Consider the following 19,590-nt stretch of genomic DNA (forward strand, 5'->3'; position numbering starts at 1 on the left):
GGCGTTCAAACATGCACAAGCAATTAATCGCAGAGCATTCTCAATACGAATGTATCCTATAGGAAATCGGGTGAGAAAAAAATGTATGAACAGAACAGAACAGAACAGACAGTTTATTAAGACTTATACATAAGTACATCGTCTTTAATGCATATAATTATAAATAAAGTAATGTCACGTATCCTTATACTATAGTAGGTAACCAAATCTATATAATGATGTATATATGTAAGTAAGTTAAATGACATTTCAGAACTAAATCCAATGAAATGACATTTCTAAACAAAATAAGAACAGAGATAAACAACGATTTTGACAAGGAGAAACATAATAATTTTTAAAGGCAGTAAGGACAATGTATTACAAATACTATCAGTGACTGCAAAGTGATACATACACTTCTTTGAAGAAAGTCAAACTATAATTCAGTGGTATTATTTAAAATAGCATTTCGTACAGATAATGCTTCCTTAACATATTTACACACGTTAAATATTTCAAATTTACAAGTTGATGTTAATAAACTATGGAACTTAACAACCGATGGATTCACGAAATAAAAACGTTTAATGAATTTTTGCCGTAGAAAACGGTAACATGAACAAACACAAATAAAATGGAATTCATCCTCTATATCCCGTTTATTACAACAAAGGCAATAACGTTCTTCACGGGGGATATTGTTACGTGAGTATCTTCCTGTCTGAATTCCCAATGGATGGGCGGAAGCCCTTAATTTCACAAAGTATAAACGTAGACTCTTGGGTAATAAATCTAAATAGTTTTCATGTTCCAGAGTAGTTTTAAACATTCTATACATATCTAGAGTAGAAACTCTATTCATATCACCAAACCATTCTTGCTTAAAGGTGTCAATAATTCTGCATTTAAATTCCCAAACAAAAGCATGACTATTAGTTATATTTGCAGCTTCAAAAACATAGGAAAATCCGTAATCGTTTAACAATTGTTTAACATTTGCAACCCAATTGTTGCATCCCTTATTACAATCATTTAATGCTTGAATATACACAGTTTGTATAATAATATTTTTACTGTTAATAATTTTTAACCAATACTTAACAATGCGTACATATCTATTTACATATAATGGATATCTGCCTAGCTCACCATAAACTGTAGCGTTACATCTGCTTATTTTCACATTTAACAATCTCTTGCAAAATTTTAAATGAATGCGTTCGATCTCTTTTGATTTATTGAAACCCCATATTTCAGAGGCATAACAACAAATAGATCCAACAAAAGAATCAAACAACTGGCAAAATAATTTCGGTTTAAGATCATACTGCTTACATTTATAGAGTAAAATATTCATAGCCTTAAGGGCTTTTCCAACCAAATGTTCTTGATTTAAATTGAAACTACCAGTGTAATTTAGAACAGTGCCGAGATAATTAAAATTATCTACGATTTCTATATCTTGGCCATTATATGTCCATTTTTTAATCATTTCGAATTTTACCCCTTTTACGAAAAACCATTATTTTTGTTTTTGAAGTATTCACATTAAGCCCCCATGTATTACACTAGGCATATAGGTTATCTAAGTGGTTCTGTACTTCTGGTGATTTACCTAGAATAGCCATGTCATCCGCAAATAATAATAAAATTAAGGTTATGTCGTCTATATTTAGGCCAGTCAATGTGCTATCTTGCAAAAATAGTTCCAAATCTTCTACAAACAGTGAAAAAAGAATCGGGGACATTACCTCCCATTGTCTTAGACCGACAGCGTAACTAAAGTATTCAGAATATGATGTACACGACTTAACACAAGATTTAACATTTTCATACATATTCTTAATTATCCTCATAAGTTTACCTTGTACACCAGATTTATACATTTTTAACCATAATGCATTGCGATATATACTATCAAAACATTTGAGCAAATCAACATAAATAACATACAAACGTTTGTTTTCATTTAAATAATGCTGCACAACAGACAACAAGATATAAATAGCATCAACAGTTGAACATCCTTTTCTGAATCCAAATTGGGCATCAGAAATTTTAGCATTTTCTTCACAAAACGATTCGATACGTTTGTTTAAAATGGTTGTAAACAACTTAGAAAAACAACTAACAAGTGTTATCCCTCTATAATTACTAACATCATCAACAGAGCCTTTTTTATGAAGAAGTATGATAACTCCTTCTGTCCACTGATCGGGGAAAAAGCCAGAAACTAAAATACTATTAAACATGTCACATAAATGATTTGATAAAATATCCAAACTTTCAAGAAAATATTCATTTAAAATAAAGTCACTACCAGCCGCTTTATTACGTTTTAAGCGTTTAACTGCATTCCTAACTTCATCTAATGTTATCGGCTGGTCTAGTTCTGGAAAAGTACAATTTTCCTCATTAAAATTATTATTTGAACAAAATTCTTTAGCTTCGGCATTATTAGTATGATTAATAGTATTACTCAAATTTTCAAAATAATCCTTGAATGCATGTATTGAAATTTTATTGCCGTTTATTTTGTTTTTAGATTTAAAATATTTCCAAAATTCCTTCGGCTTTTTACTCTTTAAATTTTCAATTTCTATCATTTTTTGTTTAAATTCATCTCTTTTCTTTTTGTTAATTAATTGCTTATAAATACTTTTCTTTTCACACAACGTTTTCCTATTTATATCAGACTTAATACAATTAAAACATCGTAAAGCGTCATGGTATTGATTTCGAGCAATTATACACTTGTTGTCAAACCAATCAGCGTGTTTTATACAACTATCAACAAAGAACGTGGGTTTATTTTTGTAAACACGAGATTTTAAAAACAACGGATCCGCAACGTTCCGGATTGTAGTAGTAAATTTTTCTACAGCTACGTTAATTGAAAGTTTACTTGTACAATCAATATTTTCAACAATTTCTGTCAATACGGGAAGTCGAGAAATAATTCCTTAACGAAATTCATCTCGAGATGTATTGTCCCATTGATATTTACTATCAGTGAAAGCATCATAACAAGGCGAATAATTATTACAATACAATGAAAACTGCAATGGTGCATGATCGCTTCATTCGTTAAAATCACAAACAGTAAAGTTTGCTAACAATGGAAAATTGCTTTCTGTAGTCAACAGATAATCAATCACTGAAGAACCGTTATTTGAGAAAAATGTGGGTTTACAACTATCGCCTAGTCTACCATTGATAATACGTAATGTAGAGGACTTACACAGATCAAGTAATTTAATGCCATGACTATTATGTATTTTCTGTGTTCTTCGTGGTCATTGTATATCGTGGCAAAATCGTATTACTATTCCCTTATTTTGTGAATTTCATGTTTACATAAGAAACATGAAATACTGTTTATAATTTAAGCACATACTATGACGTCACTGGTTGCTAGGTTTACTCCTGTTTTAAGCACAGTATGTTAGTATGGTCAAGTAAACAACACAAATGCTATGTTTGTTTCACCTAACATAAAAGAACGAACGTCATGGGAAAATTAATGGCAAATGTACGTTAATAAACAAGTAAAACTTTCTACCCCAAGCGATTTGCGTCTTAAATTTATAAATACGCAGACTATTTACATAACATTCATTAGCATGCAAAAATAATAAATCATTTAAGCATTTCAACAGCACTTTTCCTTTCTCTCTTCTACATATACCATTGAGCGTAACAGTGTACGTGTTTATAGGTAATTGTACAACTTGTTATAGTGTTGTTTACACACAATATTAACCACGCTTAATTAAAACGTTTGTCAAAATTAGAAGGACCCAACATAACTTAAACGCGAAGTTTATATTTTGAAATCTTAACAAATCATCGCTTGTAACGGAGCAATTTATATGTTTAAAAAATGACTGTCTGTAACTTTCAAGAGTTGTTCGGACTTAAAATATCTCTAAGTTTCATAACCCTATATAGTCCTTTATATAGTCCTTTAGAGGTTTCTCATTGTTCACAAATTGGACTATCGGAAGTCAAAGACAGGGTGATCACGAAAGGTATGTGGTGTCCACAAACAACGATTTTTGTCTGGAAAATTATTCTTTATTGGCGAAATGCATGTTTATATATACCATATATATATATATATATATATATATATATATATATATATAATAAAACGCTTTTATTAAATTTGCCGTAGCTTTCGACCTCTCGGTCTTCTTCAGCGGCATTTATTTGTGAAGCATATCATGTTTAGCGGAAGTGACGTTATGTTATTGAAAGTTACATTGCGCGCTATTTTTATTAGTCTTTTGTGTTTAGTCCATATGGTTTGAACGTCCTCAATTTACGCTTATAAAGTTGTTCGATGGTCTTCCGGTACTCGTCCGATCCATTTAATTTTTCGAGTCCCATGACCCGGAAGTCCGCGGCGCTGAGGCCGTTCGTGTAAAAGTGCTCGGCAACCGGGTCATTGTGTCAAGTCCGTATCCGGGACAGGTTAAGGAGATGTCGCTGGTACAGGGTATCTCCCGTTTCCCCTACGTATACAAAGGTCTTACATCGTTCGCAGTGTACAGCGTAGACTACATTGGTGGATTTGCAGGTGACCTCGTTCCGCACATTGTAGCTTTTGCCGGTGGCATCGCTGAACTTTTTGGACTCCATCATGTACGGACAGTTTGCGCAAGGTCCGCTCCTGTTTGGAACCCGGAAAAACATTCGGTTGTGTTTTTTATGAACCAATATGTCTTCCAGGTTGCAGTTTCTTCTGAATGCTGCTAACGGGGGTTCAGGAAATACATTGTTCATACGATCGTAAGTGTGGAGTGTGGGCAGGTGTTTCCGGAGGATATGGCCGACATTTGGTAGCGCTCTGGAGAAAGTGATAACGAGCGGTACCCTGGAAGTACTTTTTGAAGACACCTTTGTACGCAGCAGATCTTCTCGCTTCTTGCTATCAACTTTCTTCAGGTCTGTCTCGACGAATCGGCCATTGTATCCTCGCTGCAGTAGTTGTTCTTTGATCTCATCTCTGTGTTTTTTGTAGTCCGTCTGTTCCGAACATATTCGTTTCAGCCTCACACCTAAGCCGTACGGAATGGCCTTTTTCGTAGACTCGGTATGAGGCGAGTCTTTGTGCAGGTAAAGGTGCCTATCTGTATATATTAAAAATATATATATTAAAAAAAATATAGAGGAAAAATAAACCAATATGCTCAAGCAGCTTGTATGTACAGTAAGTACAGTAAGGACAGCGGAAAAGGTACTTATGTCACTACTCTTTTCCAAAACTGTTCTTAGTGTTTTATGTGGTTGCTAAACCTTTTTGAACGTCTGCACATTCTTAACATATTTGCGCCTTATCGGATTCATTGGAAAGCGTGCGCACTGATGACACATCTAGAAGTGTATGTTAAGTGTGGCTGTGCAGTATCACAAAATATCGGCTTATCGCAAGGATCATGCCAGGATGCATATTGCTACGGTGATAACATATGTTCGGATATCAATTAAGTTTCGGATAACAAGACAATATCTCTTAGTTCGTTATTAAGTGCTTTCTCCAGGTGAGGTCTTGTTGAAATGGATATTGGATTTCTAAACTATTAATTTGATGTCGTATATTATTGTATATGAACAGATGTATGTGTTTTTGTTTACGAGGTTAACTCGCGTAAATCTGAAATTTAGTTTAAATGTGGTGTCGCATGTTTGTCTCATAATAATTTTAATGGAGATGCATTATCTATATCTTGAAATTATAATTAGTTAAGAACATGTGTCGTTGATTTACGATGGTAAATGTCAACGTGTTTTTTCGGTGATGCCCGATACTATATATGGTAAAATCGACACAATTACAGAATATTTTAAAAGTAATTATAAAGGAACAAAATAACAATTCAGATATCGTCTTTATAAAATACAAGCGTTGCGTATTTTTTGTGAATTATCATCAGTTATAATTTTGAAGAGATTAGTAGTGCTATAGGCGCAATTATCGGTGGTACATTTGAAAAAAAAAACAACCAGCGCTTCACAACTAAATTTAAGCAATTCATACATCGTCTGGGTGGCATGTATATGTTAACTGATTGTGATGTAGGTTTACTTTTATGTTCACGGTCAACGCTTCTACTTCATTACTGTTGTATGCGGTCGACCTGAGGTCGTGGTCAGTATAACAATGTCTCGACGGGCTATAGGTTATCGTACGTTTGCTATGTAAGGTAAAGAGGTAAACATGAAAAAGGTTTTCTATTACTCGACACAGATTCGTTCAAAGTACATTAAACACGTGTACGTTCCATAATGTAGGCAATCGAGTCATTGTGTGCATTAAGCCAGTATCGTTTTACTTCGCTGGTCGTTAAAAACGTTCGCTCAATATTTGAAATGACATGTTCTTTCGATACCGCATTTTTTGTCTGTTTATTTATAGATTTGTAATAAAGAAATACAACCGTTGACAGAGGGCATCAATGGGTTATATTATAACATCTAATGGTATATATCTATACATATTCTTACGGACTTGATTCTGTATAGGACGTTTTTCACAGTTTAACTCCGTTTTCGTATTGAAACGCTGTTTCATTGGACTTTTTTTATGTATTATGTACCGTACATATATGTTGAGTTATGAGTGCCATTTGGAAAGAAAATGTCATCTTTATACGCGCGCTAAACTTTGTACGTCATACGCATTATTAGTGCTCTTTTCAAAACATGTGCTTTGTTTTTGATGTACCGATTTCAAAGACAAGTTGAGATACTTATCGATAAGTTTTTAGATTCTAAATAATTTAAAACGGAATAATATAAAAATGCGGTCTTCCGATGGGCATATATTGGCACTCATTAATAATGCTATACAAATTTTAATACCACACAATTCACTCCAACAATACAACCGAAGTAATATTCCCTATTTATATGTGATTAAGTATAAGACCCGTTGAATTACACGTGCTTACCGTCTGAAATTGTGTTACCAAATGCAATACTCGTAAATTTCAACAGTTTATTACTTTACATTATGTCTATCTGTTCGGTTTAGCAATTTTTGTCCAGTCCGGTGTTCACATGTATATATAAAGTGTTACTTGAAATTATCTCTAATGCATGGTATACTTGTTAGCTGATTTGCGAATTCAACCTCAGCTTTAACGATGTAGAAAAAAGTAAAAGATGCGTGCATTACAAATAGTTGATGCTTGTCATTGAATAGCATTATCAATGAGAATTGATTTACTTCAGTTACTAGTATTTTAAAAAGTATTATCAATTAAATATTCCGGAATTGCGGACTTTCTATAACACTAAGCGCGCATTTAAATCGTAGTAATGACGTCACAATGCATATGACGCTTTATTCCGAATTCAACCGAAACGACGTCCTTAGATACTGAAAAGTAAATATAGGCGAAAGACGTGTTTTTAGCGCTCTCAATTTTTGTTAGTTTAACGCTCAATTTCAAGAATTGCCTTGATGTTCAACGAACGAAAATAAACTGTGTAGGTAGATGTGACTAATTAAAACATTTAAAACACTAAGTAAACAAGAATACAATGTTTAAGACACTTTTTAAAATGTGAACATGTGGGTTGGGTGTTAGATATTATTTCGTTTTTTGTGTAGGTAGAACATAGAAAACAAAATGCAAATACCCATCGTATTTCAGTTGTAAAACAGTTTTTTCTCACTAGAATTAAATACAGCCTCAAAGCAGTGAAGCAAATTTTGTTGACTGAAGATATACCAGTCTAAAAAAGTATTAAATTAATAATTTGATACAATCTATGTCAAAATTAGTGATACCAAATATGATATAATATAACGTTGCTGGTTGATCTTTTGACTGTCTGCTGGTTAGATAGATGGGTAGAACAATGACAAGTAGATGAGTTGATTGAACGATAGATTGATAGGTGGTTTTATGGATTGACAGTGTGTTAGATGATTGGACATAGGTTAATAGTAAGATTGGTGGATGGGTGGCTGTGCAAGTGTTGAATGTGGGAGTGGATTAATGGATAGAATCCATCGATAGTAGGATAAGATCGTGTTTATTTTTCTCTTGTTGTTTGGTCCATTTCAAGTTAGATTGTAACCAATAATGCAAAACTCTAACGTCCAACAAACATTGAACTCGTCGAAATATTTCGATTGTTTACCAGATTACGCATACAACCTTGTCTTTTATTCCAATAACACTCAAAGACAAGATTGTTTGCATAAGAAGCGCGATAGAGTTTATATCTCCACCTGGTTTGCATATAAACATTCGAAACATTTACGCAAAATATTTCATTGAAAGCAGGTGAGGATTTCAAGCACATGACGTAATGCACGTGCTTGTTGGTCATTTGTTTGACATAACAAAGCGATCATGATTCCGATTTCCAGATGAAAACGCTTATATGAATGAATCTTCTTATACAGATTTTAATTGTGTATTCTATTATTTAATGCCATCAATAGTTAGGACATTTACATTTCGTTGATTTATTAACAGCTTCCTTCAAGCAAGGGCAATAAAAAAATAGCAAAAACAGTATTAACCCATTTATGCCTAGCGTCTAGCAAAAAGGTCTTGGCAAACAGCGTTGACCCAGATTAGACGCTGCATGATGCGGCGTCTCATCAGGGTCTGCGCTGTTTGCTTAAAGAAATTTCTGGAAAAAAATAGAAATAAATATACTAGATATCCCTAATTTTGGTAATAAATTGATCCAATTTCGCAGGATGGGAGAGTTCACTAGGCATAAATGGGTTAATCAAGATTCATATATATATATATGAGTCATTTATTTCGGTACTTTAAAAAAAGTATAAAGGCTCATCATTTGTTGAATTTCGGTGAGGAATGTATACGTAATATCACACATTTTGTGGAACAGATATTATTGAACAAACAAACTAAGCAAGGTCATGGACGGAAATAAACCCTAATTTTAATCAGGAAATGTAATTCCGTCATCAACAGATGTGTCATTTTTCGTAGACAAGTCAATACAGCGATACTTCGGGGTGTAATAAAATAATGTCTTCTAGAAATAATTGTTTTAAGGAAGGATTATATATCGTATTATGGCTTGGTTGACTCTAACATGATTAGCTGTATTATGGAGTTCACGTTATATGTAGCATCATTTGTATAACGTTACATCATTTGACCCGCGGAAATCCGAAATGGGTATTATGCCATATGCGGCCAATATGCATTCACGCCGTCTGGTCAGGAGCTCTATCGACGTTTAATGAGACCTATAATCCTTGAAAGACTTATAGCGGAAAGGGCAGCTCCTTACCAGACGTCGCGATGGTTTAAGACCCATTTTCGCATGACGCGGTTCATTTAAAGGGATTTGTTCATAGGTATGTTTTCCACATGTTTTTACAGATTTTAGAAATACAAAATCACTTTAAATCAGGGAGCGAAAGAACAGAAATCAAAAACTGAAAAAATACAGCTCGGTTGATGAATTGTCATCATTTGAAATTTATAAAGCATAACAAACTTTAACCGATGGATAATTTGGAATGTTACTGTTGTTTTCGTTAAATTGTGTAACAACCTATAGATCAGTTACGTCAAGTACAAACTTTCTATAAATATATAAAAGACCGATAGGTCGAATGACTAGGGAAATTACCTTTGAATTAAGAGGACATTGGTTCAAGCCTCGCTGGGGCTGAACTTGTTTCGCTTTTTCGTTGTTAATTTTTATTCAACTCTTGTTATGATAATGGGACTCTACTTTTCCTAGCGCTAGCTCTTCCGTGCGCACGCGATAGCTAACCGATCAGAATGCGTATCCTGTCGGCCATTTAAAAATATATCCGAGTGCAAAATGAATGCTATTTCGACAAGTTTCAAAGGCCGATTACTACTTTCGTTTAGTAGCACATATGGGGTTTTACATGTTATCAAATAATCATATATAGTCGATTCATCCAGTTAATGAAAACGTTATCGAAAGAGGCCCAACATTCGTAATTCAGGGATTGAATTGTGGCGTTTTTTTATTCACCAATTTTTTTCAAATGACTTCAAAAATATTTGCCCGATGAGCCACATTTTTAAGAATGAAACAGTTACCAATAAGAATACGCACTACTACAATTATACCAAATAATCATTAGTTCAGTGAAAATTAAATTACAAGTCCCTTATTCTTTATTTTCAGATAAAGACATGCAGACCGGCGACAATCTAACCAATGCCGTTACGATGTCGCTCACAGAGATACCCGATAACCTGTTGCGCAACGAAACTCTTCTCGGTGGTCAACAGGGCGTTATTACAAGTGGGCCACTTTTCCAACGCGAACATGACAGAATGATGGAAATCTTCATATTCCCGTTCGTTTTCCTGGTGATTTACTTGGTCGTCGGTGTCATCGGAAACACCATCGTGATATACATCTTTTCGGCCAAGTGGAAACTCACCAAAACGACCATATTCATTCTCACATTAGCCGGCGTGGACCTTATGTCTTGCCTAATTAACATGCCCACCGAGGCCGCCATTCTTTGGAATCCAATTAGCTTTGATCACGACGTGATGTGTAAAATTTCACGGTATACGACTTTCATCGCGTCGGCCTCCTCCTCTTTTGTTTTGGTGGCAATATCAGTAGACCGATACTTAATGGTCTGTAGACCGTTCCTTGGCCGAGGCTTGGGTATCAAGTACGCGAAGAAATCGTGTATCATTGCTGACCTCTTAGGAATCATAACCACGTGGCCTTCTCTCATATTCTACGGCACATACACGTACAATGTAGTCGAATCAGACCACGTGACTGGTGCGAATTTCACCATTGAAACGAAAACTTGTTTAATCTCGAATTTTTACGTGGAGCACGATAAGCTGCCGGCGGGATTTTATTTCTTTCTTTTCGGTGGACACGTGATCATGTTTGTCATACTGGCAATGCTATACATGCTCATCGGGCGGAAGTTATACATGTCTGCAACGCGAGCAATTATATCCGAAGATAAAAGACACCGTATGAAGTTTTTCGGTCTAAGCATGATGTCCGCAATTACCGGATCAGTTCCCAGTAGTCCCGCCGGGGACGGCCGGGAAATGAGCAGCATAGGAAGTAGGATTTCAAGAGCGGTTTCCTTGGACAATATCCACCGACTGGATTTCAGCCCACGAGCGGTAAACGGGCGAATAAGCACAGAAACTATGTTTAGCGTATTATCAAATTTATCAAATGGAAAAGATAGCCACCAAATACAAACCGGTAGTAAACCGGAAGCTTATTTTGACAGAATGAAATTGAAGGACGCTAAAGATGAACATCAGAATAAAAACAATGCGACGAATGCGGAAATAAATGTTACAGATAACAGTAGATGTGTATCAACGTCCGCACACGACTACGTAACAAATCCACCTGTCATAACGGTCTCAAACAACAGTTCAGAAAGTGTTCGCTGTCCATCTCCGGTTAAAAAACCGAGTGATGAACTTAGATTAGACATTGAGACAACTGCGAAGGCAGGGCGGGGCGCGCTCTCAAATGACCGCCTATCGTCAGGGTCAAGCGGCACTTTCTGTCTGACCCCGATGACGCCAATAACGCCCGAAAGCGTCCGTAGCATCCTGTATCGGAGCCAAAGCGTGGAAAGTCGCGCGAGGTTGAACCGCCTCATCGCGGACGAGTTACAACACTCACAGGTCAAGGAAGTGAGCCTGAAAAGCAATACGCGCATGCTCCGAATGGTCACCATAGCATTCGTTGTCAGTTTTCTGCCGTATTTGATAATCGTGACTTTACGGCACTCGAATCCGAATATACCAAATCACCTGAATAAATCTGAACAGATCGTGTACCACGTGTTCACACGGTTATACTTTATCAATTCCATGATTAATCCGTTTATATACGGATTTATGAATGTGAAGTTTAGGGCAAAGTTGAAGGAATTGTTCTGTTTATTTTGCACAAGACATAAACTCCGAGTACCGATTAAAGTTTGAATTCTTGGTGTGAAATGCTTTATAAATTTTTTATATAATGTTTGATGTAAAAGATATATTTTTAATATTTTTTAAGGGCAATGCGCATATGTTTGATGTTAAAAGTCCATAAGATTTACGTGTGTGTTATGATGATTATAATCTCAGAAAACAAAATAAACAGCCTAATATGTCGATATATAATGAAAGGATGTAAACAATAATTTAACATAAAATTAACGAATATTGATGGTTTTTGTTACGTAAGGAAGTATTTATTATATGTATTTATTTATTTGGACTTATTTATTAAACAACAGTTAGAAATTACAAATCAATTGTTCCATGTCGATAAAAAGCTGGACATTACTAACCTTATTTTATTGAAAAGAATATAAAAGTAGGCCAATCTTTTATAAAACAAACAGATTTTTTCCGAAAAGGACGTTCACAATATTAATACTGAGATGATTTTGGAGCGGACTACATAAGCTAGAACGTGTTTTAGAGATGAATCACAATACAAACGGTAAATATTCTACCACGCTTTTAAAATAAACGGCTGTATGTATCGTAATATCTTAAACAAAAATCAAATTGTATAGGCCCCTACTACACATACATATACCTTGTTATTACTCGATGTTTTAAACGCATATTTCAGACTGCTTTGTATGGTTTTATTTGGCTTATTTTTGTTCTTCCAGCTTAAGTAAACACTTACATATCATATTTGAACTGTAATATTTCAAAAGATTATTTATCATTAACATTGGCAGTGTACGTAACTATAAAAAGCTATATTTTAATTGTCGTTTGTATACATGTATTTTTGTGTCTTCATGCAAGTAAATTGCAGTGAATATTAATTTAAAAGCATTTGTTATTGATTGGAATCCACTTATATTGTCGATTCCGTATTTTTTGAAGAACCAAAATAATAATGAATGCTTTCGCCCACAAAAGCTTTCTTTGAAGATACGCGGAAAACACAAAATAAGTATTTCATACTTAATATGTTAAGGGTATCAAATTGTAAAGAAATGCATGTTAAAACCTTTAAAAACCTTTATGGATTGCTTTTACATTTTGATAATGTTTAACATTTTATCTTACTTGTATCAACAGTTTCATTAACAACATATGCAACTGAGTAGATCGTATGAGTCGTGTTCTGAGAAAACTGGGCATAGTGCATGTGCGTAAAGTATCGTCCCAGATTAGCCTGTGCAGTCCGCACAGGCTAATAAGGGATGACACTTTCCGCTTAAATTGGATTTTTTTGAAAAGAAGAGAATTCCTTTAAACGAAAACTGTCATAAAAGCGGAAAGTGTCGTCCCTGATTAGCCTGTGAGGACTGCACAGGCTAATCTGGTACGACACCTTACGCACATGCATTATGCCTAGTTTTCTCAGAACACGACTCATATGAATGGCAAGCAACAATGTTGCCAGCATATCTACAAATCTGCAAATACATATTTAAAGCCAGTGCCTGTTCCTTTAAACGTTTTGGTAAATTGACAAAATTAAAACAAAATGTTTCAGATTCGCAAATGTTCGTTGGAGTTATGCTTTTTGTGAGGAAACCGTTATAATGAACATTTACATTGTTCTAAAATATCAATTTTATGCATCTTTTGACGATTTATAAACCTGAAAATTATAAAGCGTTGCAACGCGAAACGATTGAATAATTTGGAGAGTTATGTTGCTGTCGTTATATTTTGTGACACTACGAGGATTACCTCACTGATTGTATAAGCACGAATGGCCGAGTAGTCTTAGCGTAAGACTGTTACTACAGAGATCAGTCGTTCGAGACCAGCTGAGGGTTACTATTTTTCTTTCTTAAATTTAATTCTTGTTTTTTACTGGAGCTTTGTAGATCCAATGTTTATAATAATCAATACAAATCATTTAATTACAAAATTCAATACATGCCAAAAAATATGAAAAGATCCCTTTAATACATGTGCGTTAAGTGTCGCCATTACAGTCAGCAGATGGTTATCAGGGACGACAACTTTTGCCTAGTCGAGATTGTTGTTTAGAAGAGACTTCTTATTAAAGAAAAATTATCTAAATGCGGAAAGCTTCGTCCCAGATTAGACTGAGCTGCCCAAAGATGTATTAAAACCCGTTTTTACAGAGAGCGACTCAATTTCATAAACTCATCACTATTTACTTAACATTTTAATTCAATCTTCAAAATATTTCAATTTATAATTGAGTATATAAAAACACCAGACGGTATGTCATAAGTGGACATCTGTCATACCAAACGGATAGTGTTCAATAACTTGTTTATAGAATTCTCTTACATAGTACGTGCGTATTTCCTGTCACGTTTAACGTAATTCCCTTGTTGAATGTATCGCATGTTTATAGCTGCCCATGCGCATTAACCCATTTATGCCTAGTGGACTCTCCCATCCATCTAAATTGGATTAATTTATTTCCAAAATTAGGGATGTCTAGTATAATTATTTCTATATTTAGAATATGTCTTACATAAATTCCTTTAAGCAAACAGCGCAGACCCTGATGAGACGCTGGGACTACGCTGTTTGCAATGTCCTTTTTTCAGGACGCTAGGCATGAATGGGTTAATCATGCAGCCATATGGCATTTATAAACGTCCAGCAAATGTGCGTGTGTCGGTCAAGTTCATTGGCGTTCAGTTCGGAGTTTTTTTTTAAGTAATGGTCCCTCTTTCTTCTATATTTACCCTGCAATCTGGTCCGCCTGCCGTGTTTAAATGTTTAAACTTATTTATACATTATTTTGATTTTAAATAACTTCGAAATAAAGTGTCTGAACACTTATCTATAATGCGTGTGTTTCGCACGATTATATCTTGCGTGATTTCCGTACAATACATTACGCTATAATTCGGTTTGCGTGTGTCCGAAATATCTGTAATGAAAATCTGCTGTCACATAAATTGGCTATATAAACAACACACACTATTTTTTACGTCGGGTCGACTATGGTCAGATTTGCAGGCTATTTACGAAAAGTTCCATCGAAATCCACGTTTTGTCGTCCATCGCCGCAGACGTTTTCAATTTATAAAATTCAAGGTAACTAAAGAGGCCATCGCTATAAGAAGACTTGCTAGACTAGGTGTACGGGGGGCTGGGTGGAAAAAGGTGGGGGAGGGGATCAATGCGCGATAAAAAAATAATTGACGTTTAAGAATCTAGTACTCTGCTAATTGGCTTATCGTCTTAAGCGCAGGGAGATTCTGTATATGATGGTTGCACGTTTCAAATAAATGAAAACATATAGGTTTTGTTTAAAAAAGCAAACATTAATAGAACAGAAAACCGACTTTAACCGATTGAACTACGGACATACGTATGTATAAAACAAGTATAACCGCATCACCCCATACTATTAAACGTCCCCTTGGATATGCAACATGTAAGCGATTACTTTATATATGAGTTCGTATCAAGGCATGATGTTGCTTTAAATGCAATAAAAGAACGCCACCAAATGAACGAATAAAACTAATCAAACTAAAGGATGTTCACACAAAAACTACAGGTTATCGGTTTGGTATTTTTCCCATGAAACAAAGACAGATGAGACACATCCAGCAAGAAATATTATCGTCTTACCGAATAGCGCTTTTACCCATAGCAGTGCTATAAACCCTGAACAATGTCAGAAGACACAATTACAGTGTTATAATGGAGAAAAGGTGTCCAGAAACAATCGTTTCCAGGAAGATACTGAGACAATGTTAAGCATTAATGCTGAATAGGGAATTGTAGGTCATGTCATTTGAATTCTGCCTGTAATATTCGGGATGCTGTAAAAAAAAACGGGTTTGCATCGATTTGGTATTGTATATATTGACCCTGTGCTATTCGTGTTTTAAATTTTGTTGCAGTTTATTAACTTATCTACGTCTGGCAATGTGTGTAGACTATTAAAGGCACATCATTGTTCTCACTGATATTCCGTACAAGAACCACGACTGGGCGTTAATGTACATCGTTTATATATATTTACAGCTTATTTTAACAGGAAAAATGAAAATACAAAAAGCACGCAGATATTATGCGCTTTTTTAACATAGAACTAAAAAAATCCATACGACACTGGGATTATTTTAGCTGAATGACTTTAAGGGCGTCTGCTATTAGCTGCATGGGCGACGACCTCCGCCTCAACATTTTGGCTTGTAATCGAATTGTATATGCGCGGCCCTTTATCTGATATTGGACGTTATCGCATTGTTGTTTAAAGGTTGTTCTGCACTGACATTCCATACAAGATCATTTATATCGATTTACAGTTTATGAAAACGGGAAAAAATAAATTACCAAAAGTACGCAGATATTATTCGCTGTTTATAACATAGAATTATTTGCTTAAACCATACGACACAAAGGTGTCCTGAGATTATTTTAGCTGAGTGGCTTTAAGGGCGTGCGCTATAGGCGCCATTAGCGGCATTGGCGGCATTGGCGGCGCTCTCCGCCTCAATGTTTTGGCTTGTAATCAGCTATTAATCCGCTGCCCTTAATCTTAAATTGGTCGTCACCGCATCCTTTATTGTTTAAAGGTGGTCGTTATTCTGCACGATCTTTTAAAGAATGAGCTAGCGCGCATGTCCGTAACGCCACATATGTCATACATGTTTATGACTGAGAAAATATTTCGCGACGCCAATAATCGCCTGTATATTTTGAGATCTAACTACGTTAATGAAAGGTGTAACTGTTAAAAGAGTTACAAACAGTACTCAGAAAATTTCTTTGACTGCTAGCTTCATTAAGACGTTCAAAAACTCATTTTGAATAAAGATACAATAAATATAAATAAATTCATACATCTATTCAATATTTCAATTAATTAATTCGCCAAACCAGCCACATGTGTCCATAATCCCTAATCGTTCTTTCGGAAAAAGCAATTAATGTTCTTTTTAGACTCAGTGGTTTGCAACTTTTAAATGGTGGAATTGAGACAAGTTTAATGATATAGTTTTGTGCTACTTGTATGTCTGCTGGCGATCGATGCGTAAAAAGATGACTGGAAACAACTTGTAGAATGCAATTTCATCACTACAAGCTTCACTGGAAGGACGCCACTTCAAAATTTAAATAGCACCTACTGAAGATGGAAAAATCACGTGATAGTAAAGATGGCGACGTCCATGCCGTGACAAATATTTTTCGTCGTTTTATGATATTTATTACTTTTGTTAAATTTGTAAATGACGCTCACTTTCCAGCCATGTCAGTATGTTAGTTATTAGCGTGTATTTCGTATCAAAATTCGCTTTATATATCGACTTTACTTGTTGCAAATTTTCTTAGTGAAGCTCTAATTCAGTAAAATAATTTTTGAGTAAATTCACTTTATTTGATTTATTATCGCATTGCATAATAATGCAAGTATTATTATAATCTGAAAGTTGAAGACCACACGAATTCCGCCGCCGACAAGTTAAAAATTGCCGTCACCTCTGGGTAACTTAAAAAACATTAATCTCGGTAATTGCAGCTGTCTGTTCCATGCGCCTTTATATTTAGTTTATAATACACAAAAATAGCTGACAAGAAATGCAGCATGCATTATTGATGAGCAACGATTATTTTAAAACAAAAACTAAGATTTGTTCCAGGGATACAAAATAACAGCTTAACTCGAAACAGCTATGAATAACACTTGCATTCGTTTGCAAGCATTTACTTGCAATAAAGAAATGTACCAATCAACTTCTTATTGCAAGAATTTGTCTACTGGAATCTATTTATGTGTTTGATATATGATTTATCAAGAACAGCGTTTTTAAGACAACTGTGGTAGGGCACGTCTTTATCCTACAAAAGTTTACAAATTGTTTTATGTTCATGCATAAATCATAGTCATAGTAATACAAGTAATAGATGTTAGAAGAATCGGGTATTGTATTGTAAGATAACATTAATAGTGTTCGCAAATTTATTTATAACGTTAATAAAAAAGATTGCACATTACTGAAAATGATTACTTTTTACATGAACATGACAGTAGAACAGTGGCGGTCATTGTGAAATCTAATAACTTAATCAATGCAAGTTAGAAGTACTGGGAATCAACCCATGTGGGACCTAATGTCCATTTATTGGCGACATCACGAGGGATATAAATGATCACTCTGAATTGAATTAATGTGAAACGTCGTGGCAGAGTTCGCGGTTGGAATTCAAAGTGAACACCATTGTATAACATGAATAACTACGTTAATGAACTTCGACGTACGTTAACGTAATTTATGATGACATTAGCGTCACGGATGCATTTCAACATAAATTTTTATAAGCTGCAAAATCAATGTTATGGCGCATATATACGTCGCCGAGTAAACATTAGCAACCATTATAAAACGATGAATGAGTACGCATAAAAACTACCGCGTCAAATGCGGCAGAAATGAAATATATCTGCCGCATATATAAAGCAAAAATAACTACGAATGTTTTAATTACTCCTTGTGTACGAGAGTCATTCGTGTACAAACTATGAAATATAAAAATGTTTTTTAATTGAACGCAAACTCATGAAATAACTTATCAATGTCTTCTTTCGTGCTACTTTTTTTCCACTAGCTTACGACTCCTGCTATCATCACCCGAAAATGACATTGATGACTTTAGCGATCTTCAACTGACTAGAAATTATAATTAACAATTTAAACTCACGGTTCAAACACTATCTTATTCATTTTTTTCAATCCGAGCGCAGCATTAATAATACATGTTATTATTTCTCTAGATACGATAAAAAGACACAATGTAGTTGCTATTTTTTGGCATACACATTTAATATACTTAGAGAGTCATTAAATTAACGCCTTTGTTCAGAGAAAACGTATTAATGCGGCGTCAAAAACCCATTTAGAATTTCAATGGATTGCAATTGTATTTCATTCTACAAATTAATGACAATTAACCGACCTTGAAATAATTAGCCGATGAAATTTATAATTTTGTTTTCGTTATGTGTTTCGAAATTTGATATCTGACGGAAAAGTTGCATACATATCAGTAATATTTACCGTAGGAACGCATTTTGTTAATTTAATATCGGATTCAAGGTTTCCCAGGATAAATTTTAAATACAATATAATTTATAAATAGATACTAATGAATCAATTTCAGAGCGATTCAATTTCAACGCAATACAAATGTGAACGTAAAACACGTCTTAAACGGTTATTATTTTAAACTGGTTTTTTATAAGTTACGTATAACTCAACAGATGGAACTTATTACAGCTCATTATCTGTTACTTGTTTTAAGACAACGACTGAAGTGCAAACAATTTCTAAACAAGTACCAACTGCATACCCTCTTGAAATGTTGGCAGCGGCCTGAATGAGTTTAAATGCGCACCCTGTTTCACGTGTGTACAGATGTATGATCGATGCAAAAGTGCCTTAGATCATAAAATAGCACTTTTGCCACATGAGAAACGTGCAAATTGCCATTAACTTGAACTGAATTTAAAATGTAAAATTATTAATTTCAATGGCACTTCTGGGGATCATACAGCAACATAAATTAACCATAAAATGAAATAGTAACAAATTGTTTTTAAAATTACACATAAACCATGAAACACAAAAAGAACAAAAATTAA

The 19,590-nt window shown here is 34.7% G+C and overlaps 1 protein-coding gene across 2 annotated transcripts; it reads left to right on the top strand.

The window, feature by feature from the left end:
• Positions 1–5,406: 5,406 nt before the first annotated feature.
• Positions 5,407–12,859, top strand: LOC127868523 (dopamine D2-like receptor). 2 transcript variants are annotated; one of them, XM_052410769.1, is made up of 2 exons: positions 5,407–5,528; positions 10,156–12,859. In XM_052410769.1, exon 2 carries the CDS (start codon positions 10,164–10,166, stop codon positions 11,961–11,963), a length of 1,800 nt encoding a protein of 599 aa, XP_052266729.1. In that variant the 5' UTR covers positions 5,407–5,528; positions 10,156–10,163; the 3' UTR covers positions 11,964–12,859. The 2 variants fall into 2 exon arrangements, with proteins under 2 accessions (XP_052266729.1, XP_052267485.1); XM_052411525.1 differs by lacking the exon at positions 5,407–5,528 and adding an exon at positions 7,349–7,479.
• The last annotated feature ends 6,731 nt before the right edge of the window (positions 12,860–19,590 follow it).

This window comes from Dreissena polymorpha, chromosome 1, assembly GCF_020536995.1.
Source record: "Dreissena polymorpha isolate Duluth1 chromosome 1, UMN_Dpol_1.0, whole genome shotgun sequence".
NCBI lineage: Eukaryota > Metazoa > Mollusca > Bivalvia > Myida > Dreissenidae > Dreissena > Dreissena polymorpha.